Here is a 7,467-nt window from a genome sequence, read left to right as displayed (position 1 = left end):
GGGGAGGGGGGCGGCGGCGGTCTTGAGGGCGGCGGCGAGCGGCAGACGAGGCGGACCTGCGTGTTCGGGCCCTTCTTCTTGCCAAGGCCGACGGCGACGTTCACAAAGCGGCGGTTGTACTGCAGCCGCTTCTTGGCACGGCCCACCTGCGTCTTCTTCTTCTCCTGCTTCGACACCTTCGGCGTCTGGCCGCGCACCTTGCCGGCGCGCGCGAGCGAGCCGTGAACCTTGCCCATGACGGCGCGCCTAGGGCGGCGGTGTCGGCGAGCGTTGGGATAGGGTGCCCGAGGGAGGAGCTCGGCGCACTCTCAGCTTGAGTCTCGTCGTCAGTGTCGCGCGTATTGTGGACCCGGCGCGCCACGGTTTGTGCGCTGCCGGGCTAGAAAGCGCGCGGGTCGGGCGGCGGGCGCGCGGGCGGTGCGGGCGGAGCTGTCAGGAACGATGATCACAGTTTGATGTCACCGGCTCGCTACATTGGAAGGCAACAGTGGTCCCTCTTCATCCAGCGGGAACGTGAGAGGGGGCGCAGGGCGCGGAGGGACGCGGCACGCCTGAAGCTCCACCACGCTCCTCTGCGCGAAAGCGAGAAAATCACGTTGGTCGTGGCGCCCTCGCGGCTCGTCTCGCCGTCGCGGCTCGTCGCGCCGCCACGCAGCTGTCAACGGTGCCATTCCACCTCTCGTGCCTTCATCCACGGTCGTTGGTGCCCCAGTCGTTGGTCTGGCTGTGACGTTAGTGACGTTAGGTCACGTCTTGTGAGAGAAAGAAAGAAAGAAAGAAAACAGACAAAAAGAAAGAAAGAAAGAAAACACACAACCCAAGGGAGGGATGGGAGAACGGCACGCCGCCACCACACAGGGATTTTAAGGAGAGGAGGGTGTGATGCGCTAGCCGTCGCCCACCCTGGGGGGTCTGCCTCCTCGTATCTCTTTTCGCAGTCTCTCGCCGCTTCTCGCTGCAACCTTCATGCCACCTCGCGGCTGTCCCACTCTCGTCGTTCTCTCCCTTGTCACTTCCCCCTCTGTCGCGTCGTTCTCTTCTGCCTCGTCCTGCGACGCCGCCGCCTGCCGGTCCCTTGTTCTCGCGGCTTCTTTCGCCTCTCGGCGCAACTCCGTCCTCCTTGCGGCGTATCCTGGCCCCTCGAAAACAGACAACCCGGGCTGTTTGCTGCAGCCAAATTTCTTTTCGCTGCGCCCAGCACGCGTAGCTCTCGCTGCTGCCGCGCCGCACCACACTCGCGAACGCGCATGGCTCCCGACCCGGAGGACGAGGTTGAGGACGACCTCGAGGAGGAGCCCCAGCTCGACACCTCCTTCAAGCAGACCATCGTCGTCGACGGCCTCCCCGTCGTGCCCAAGGAGAAGCACGAGAAGCTCGCCAACGTCGTCCGCAAGTTCTTTTCGCAGGCGGGCTCGCCGCCGGGTGGAGACTTGGCTCGCGCGCGGGGCCTGGCGCGGCATGGGGGTGGGGGGTGTGAGCGTCGTGGCGGGTGGGCGGGCAGGCAGCCGCGTGCAGCCTCGCCGTGCATGGGCGCACCCGGAGCGGCTCTCAGAGCCAGCGGCGGCGGAGCGGCGAGGGCAGAAGAGAGAGGGTGGGTGGCCGCGGCGGCGGCGCCGGCCACGGCGAGGGCGAGGGCGGCGACGTCGCGGGCCGGCGGGGGAGGGGGGGGGGGCTTGGCTGGGCGGCGGCGGCGGCGGCGGCGGCGGCGGTGGCGGCGGTTCCCCGGCTCACACGCCCCCCGCCAAACGCGGCCAGGTGGGGACGATCGTGGAGGACGGGCTGGAGCTGCCGGTCGACGGCGCCGGCGCGACGCTCGGCTTCGCATTCATCCAGTTCGCGGCCAACGAGGAGGCGGCTGCCGCCATCCGCAAGGCCGACGGCTACAAGCTCGACAAGGCGCACACGTTCGTGGTAAACTCCTTTGAGGACTACGCAAAGTACATGGCCATCTCGGACCAGGAGCAGCCGTTCGTGCCGCCGCCGTACGTGCCGCGAGAGAACATCCACCACTGGTGCGGGGCTCCAGCCGAGAGACCGCCGAGATCCAGCCGAGGGCAATGAATGGATTGACTCGTGGTTCTCCCTGCCGGGCAGGCTGCTCGACGACGCCGCGCGCGACCAGTTTGTCTTGCGGTACGACCAGGTACCGACGAAGAGACACATCTCTCCCTCCCCCCATCTCTCCCCATCTCTCCGCCCATCTCTCCCCCCCCAATCTCCCATGGCCAGGAGACGGAGATCTGGTGGAACGACCCGCTCAAGCCGGACCAGAGAGCGGAGTACGGCAAGCGAAACTGGTCGGAGCACTATGTCTCGTGGTGCCGCGAGAGATGCTGCCGAGATGCTGCCGAGAGGCAGCCGAGAGGCAGCCGAGAGGCAGCCGAGAGGCAGCCGAGAGGCAGCCGAGAGGCAGCCGAGAGGCAGCCGAGATACACGTCTCGCCCTTTCCGCCGCGGCCCGGCGCCGCCTCGCCCTTTCCGAGAGGCTGCCCGGAAGTGTCTCGGACCCTTCCTGCAGGTCGCCACGCGGCTCCTACCTCGCCACCTTCCACCGCCTCGGCGCGCAGCTGTGGGGCGGCCCGGCCCGCCCGCGTCGCAGCCTCGGAAGGGTCTCGGAACCTTCCTGCGTAGGCGTGCAGCTGTGGGGCGGCCCGTCCTGGCAGAGGCAGCTCAAGATCAACCACGGCGGCGTCAAGCTGCTCGACTTTTCGCCGTGCGAGCACTACCTCGTGACGTGGTCGCCCGAGGGGGACCAGAAGGAGGCGCTGATTGTGTGGGACGTGCGCACGGGCGCAAAGTGCCGCGCCTTCGTCGGCGCGGGCGAGGACGGGGTGATGGAGAACTGGCCCGCCTTCCGCTGGTCGCACGACGACCAGTTCTTTGCGCGGCTCGGCGACGACTGCATCTACGTGTACGAGTCGTCGACGATGAAGCTCATCAAGGACAAGAACGACAAGCGCTCCTCCATCAAGGAGCTCCTTCCTGACAACCCGCACCGAGTCAGGAGTCGCCCCAACCATGTCATCCGTCTTCTTGTTGCGACAGGTGGATGGGGTGCGGCAGTTCACCTGGTCGCCGACGGACAACATCGTCTCCCTCTGGATCCCGGAGCACCTCAACAACCCCGCGAAGGTGCTAGCAGCAGCACCAGCACCAGCAGCACCAGCAGCACCAGCACCAGCACCACCACCACCACCAGCAGCAGCGGCAGCGGCAGCAGCAGTATGGACCGGAGGAACTCATCACCCCGCACCTCCCCGCATCTCCGCACACCTCCCCGCATCTCCGCACACCTCCCCACATCTCCCCACATCTCCCGCGCAGGTCATCCTGATGGAGCTACCCTCGCGCGTCGAGCTGCGGCAGAAGAACCTCTTCCAGGTGGCTCGCCATGCCCCCCGACCTGCCCCCACACCCTGCCCCCCACCCCCGCCCCCGCCCCCACCCCCACCCCGCTCCCCTCTTCCAGGTGGCCGACCTGCGCATGACGTGGCACGACCAGGGCCACTTCCTCTGCGTCAAGGTCGACAAGCACTCCAAGTCCAAGAAGACGCTCAACTCGGCCTTTGAGCTCTTCCGACTGCGCGACAAGGGCGTGCCCATCGAGGTGCAAGAGTTCTCAAAGGACCTCTAGCTGTGAACAGCGTCTCTTCACACCTCTAGCTGTGAACAGGTGCAAGAGTTCTCAAAGGACCAGTCGATCCTCGCCTTCGCCTGGGAGCCAAAGGGCGCAGCGCGTCGCGCTCTCGCTCTCCCCCCCTCACAACAGGCCCCCGCCGCGTGACCGGCGATCTCCCCTCTCCACAGGCCTCCGGTTCGCGCTCGTGCACTCGGACGCAAACAACGCGAGCCGCACCGACGTCTCGCTGCACACGATGGGCTCGCGGCACAACGGCAAGTGTTCGCTGCTCAAGACGTTCGAGCGCAAGCCGTGCAACGCGCTCTTCTGGTCGCCGGCGGGCAACATTCTCCTGCTCGCGAACCTCAAGGCGACGGCGGGCAACCTCGAGTGGCTGGACGCAAACACGTGCCAGACCATCGGCGAGGCGGAGCACTTCATGTGCTCAAACATCGAGTGGGACCCGACGGGCCGCTACTTGATGACGTCGGTCGCGCACTGGCGCCACCAGATGGAGAATGGGTACAACCTGTGGTCGTCGCACGGAAGACAGCTCGACCACAGGCGACGCGACACTTCCGAGACACTTCCGAGACACTCCCTAGACACTTCCTAGACGGCAGGCAGCTCGACCACAGGCGACGCGACACGCCGCGCCAGCTGCTCTTGGAGGCGACTCTCGGCGACCCTCGGTGCCTCACGGCGACACTAGGCGGAGCGACAAGCTCTACCAGCTGCTCTGGAGGCCGCGGCCGCCCTCGCTCCTCCCCGAGGCCAAGGAGAAGGAGATTCGGAAGAACTTGCGCGACTACTCGAGCAAGTACGAGGCGGAGGACGCCAAGCTGAAGACGCTGCTCAAGGGCGACGAGCTCAAGGCGAGGCGCGAGAAGCACCGCGCCTTCGAGGAGTTCCTCCGCCTCAAGGCGAGACCTCGCCGAGACATCGCCGAGATATTGCCGAGATATCGCCGAGACATCGCCGAGACCTCGCCGAGACATCGCCGAGACATTGCCGAGATATCGCCGAGACATCGCCGAGATATTGCCGAGATATCGCCGAGACATCGCCGAGACATCGCCGAGACATCGCCGAGACATTGCCGAGATATCGCCGAGACATCGCCGAGAAAATGCCGAGATATCGCCGCAGTGGCCGATTTCGCGGCCTGTCCGATGTCTCTGACGTCACGCCTGCCTGCCTTCCCAGGCGGACGAGTACCGCGCGTCGCGCGCGCAGCGCATCGAGCTTCGCGGCGGCGTCGAGTCGGACAACGAGTCTGCGTATACGCTCATCGAGGAGCAGGAGGAGGAGGAGCTGTCGTACAAGGAGGAGGTCATCGGGACGGAGGAGATCGAGATTGGAGACGACTGAGACACGTTGCGGCGTGGCGCGCGAGAGGGGCCGCCGCCTGTCGGTCACTTTTTCGGCATGTCCCGAGCACGTGAGGGGTTTACATCTCTCTGTGTGGAATTGCCGTAAACCACATAAATACAAGACGCCGTAGATTGCGGCGCCGAATCTCCTCGCCACACTAGTCGCAAGCAAACCCCGAGCCCGACACCCCTTTTTTCCCCGGCCAGTATGACCCCCCGCCCCCCCCCCCGCCCCCCCCCCGGCACTGACAAAAGCGGATCGAAGAGGATCAGCACGACTCATCAATGGGTCCCTCTCCGCCGCCTTCCCTGCCCGTGCTATTATTCGAACCCATGCGCTGGCCCCCTCCCCACACTAGTCGCAAGCAAACCCCGACACCCACTGGTACCCCCCTTGCTGTGCGTCCCCCCCACAAAACACAGAGGATCGTCCACCGCTTTTTGTCAGAGGATCTGCAATCATCATGGGTCCGCCGCCATTTCCCTGCCCGCGCCCGGCGCCCCCTCTCTCCGACCCCTCGCACCCCCTCCGATCCGCGCAGCGGACCTCGAGGTTGCCGAGAATACAGAGAAGAAGATCGCGATCGCGTCGTCTGGCGCCGATGCGAAGAACGGGTGCGACGTCTGCGCCATCAAGTGCTGGACCAAGGAGGGCTTCATCGGCAGCTACGATTGGCGGTTTCTATGCACGCCGCAGGTGCCGGGGCACCGCCTAGAAGCGAAGCTGGCAGCGCTCAGCTGCCGTCCGCTTTCGTTAGGTGCCGTGCCTCAAGGCGGTCGACCCGCCGATGTACCTGGCCAAAGACGAGAAGCTCCCGCTCGCGCTCTCCCTCTCGTTCGGACTTCAGCACATGCTCGCCATGTGCGTCGGCATTGCCACCTCAGGCGGAATGCTCCACGCCAACGAGGTGCGCTCTCACCGCCGCTGCCCTCTCTGCACCCCGCGCGGCTTTGCCACTCTCATGCCCCCTGCATAGCGTACACTGCTGCCCGTGCCCGTTCTGCTCTGCTGGTATCCCTCACGGGGCGGAGACAGTGGCTTCCCTTCCCGCGGCCGCAGGCGTGCTGGTCCTTCCGTTACGACTCAGAGCTGTGCGACCGGCAGAGCTTCCTCGTGTCTTGCTCGTGGCTGGCCTCGGGACTGCTCACAATCATCCAGGCCTCCACACACGCCCCCTCGCTCCGCGCGCCATTTCCCGTGTCCCCGTCCCCCTCCCCCTCCCCCTCTCCTCCGCCACCTCCACACACCCTCGCCGCGTGACCCTGGCGCAACACACACCCCACAGCTCCGCGCTCACCTCCAGGTCTTCCGGCTGCGCATCGTCGGCACCCCGTACTCGATCGGCACCGGCCTCGTCTCGGCGTGTGCCGCTCTTTTGCCCCGCGGCCACCCACCCCAAGCGATGGGGGCCTCATATGTGCCGCCCTCCTCCCCGTGTGTTGTCGCAGGTCATGGGCACCTCCTTCACCTTCCTCCCGATGGGCCAGGCCATGATTACCAACTACATCGAGGATGCCAAGGCCTACCCCTCAAACACACACACACTCCCCGACACCGCCTCCCCCCTAGTCATGCCCCACACATGCCCCTCCGCTCCACTGCACCCCCCCAAACTGCAACCGCACCCTCGCCGCACCCCTCCCTCGCCCCATCCTCCCCATCCTCCCTCGCCCCATTTTTGCTCAGGCCACCGGAGACCCGCGCTGCCTGCCCAACATGCCCTACAAGGACACGGACACCCTCGTCACCGACTGCCAAGGCGTCGGCGTTGAGGCGTACGGAAAGTTCCTCGGCACCGCGGCGGTGGCCTCCATTTTGGAGGCCCAACCTCCCCTCCCCCCCCGCCCCGCCCCGCCCCGCCCCGCCCCACCAGATCCCCCCCCCCCCCCCCCGCCCCGCCCCGCCCCGCCCCACTCCAGATCCTCATCGCCCTCACATTCAACAAAAAATTCGTTCGCGAGAAGATGTTCCCGCCTGTCGTCGTCGGGATGGCCGTGCTCATGATCGGCGGAGCGCTCATCTCGGGCGGTACGCCGAGATGAGCCGAGAGGAGCCGAGAGGAGCCGAGAGGAGCCGAGAGGAGCCGAGAGGAGCCGAGAGGAGCCGAGAGGAGCCGAGAGGAGCCGAGAGGAGCCGAGAGGAGCCGAGAGGAGCCGAGAGGAGCCGAGAGGAGCCGAGAGGAGCCGAGAGGAGCCGAGAGGAGCCGAGAGGAGCCGAGAGGAGCCGAGGGCACCGCACTCCTCTTGGCCGGTGCGATCACACGCCTTCTGGCGGCGCCGCAGGTATGAAGTACTTTGGCGGCGGCGTTTTCTGCGCGCAGGCAGCATCAAGTACTGCTGACAGAGGCGTCGCGTTGCGGAGCGACACCGCTCGTTTCGACTCCCCCCCCCAAACACACACACACACCCACGAACACACCCCTCGGTCATACGGCAGTCGCAGCCGCGGCGACAGCACAGCAGCCCCCCCCCCCCC

At 66.3% G+C, this 7,467-nt stretch overlaps 1 protein-coding gene across 1 annotated transcript; it reads left to right on the top strand.

The window, feature by feature from the left end:
- Nucleotides 1-1,286: 1,286 nt before the first annotated feature.
- EMIHUDRAFT_51173 (hypothetical protein) lies at nt 1,287-4,526 on the top strand (the record flags this gene model as incomplete). The annotated part of the gene is made up of 12 exons (XM_005766925.1): nt 1,287-1,385; nt 1,756-2,012; nt 2,095-2,143; nt 2,230-2,318; nt 2,518-2,608; nt 2,675-2,998; nt 3,063-3,131; nt 3,324-3,380; nt 3,469-3,606; nt 3,673-3,736; nt 3,807-4,155; nt 4,331-4,526. Coding segments are annotated over 12 exons (1,782 nt in total), but the record flags the coding sequence as incomplete, so codon positions are not given.
- Between the last annotated feature and the right edge of the window lie 2,941 nt (nt 4,527-7,467).

The sequence above is a fragment of the Emiliania huxleyi genome, assembly GCF_000372725.1.
Source record: "Emiliania huxleyi CCMP1516 unplaced genomic scaffold EMIHUscaffold_5, whole genome shotgun sequence".
Classification (NCBI taxonomy): Eukaryota; Haptophyta; order Isochrysidales; family Noelaerhabdaceae; genus Emiliania; species Emiliania huxleyi.
This window is presented reverse-complemented; position numbering and strand designations above follow the sequence as displayed.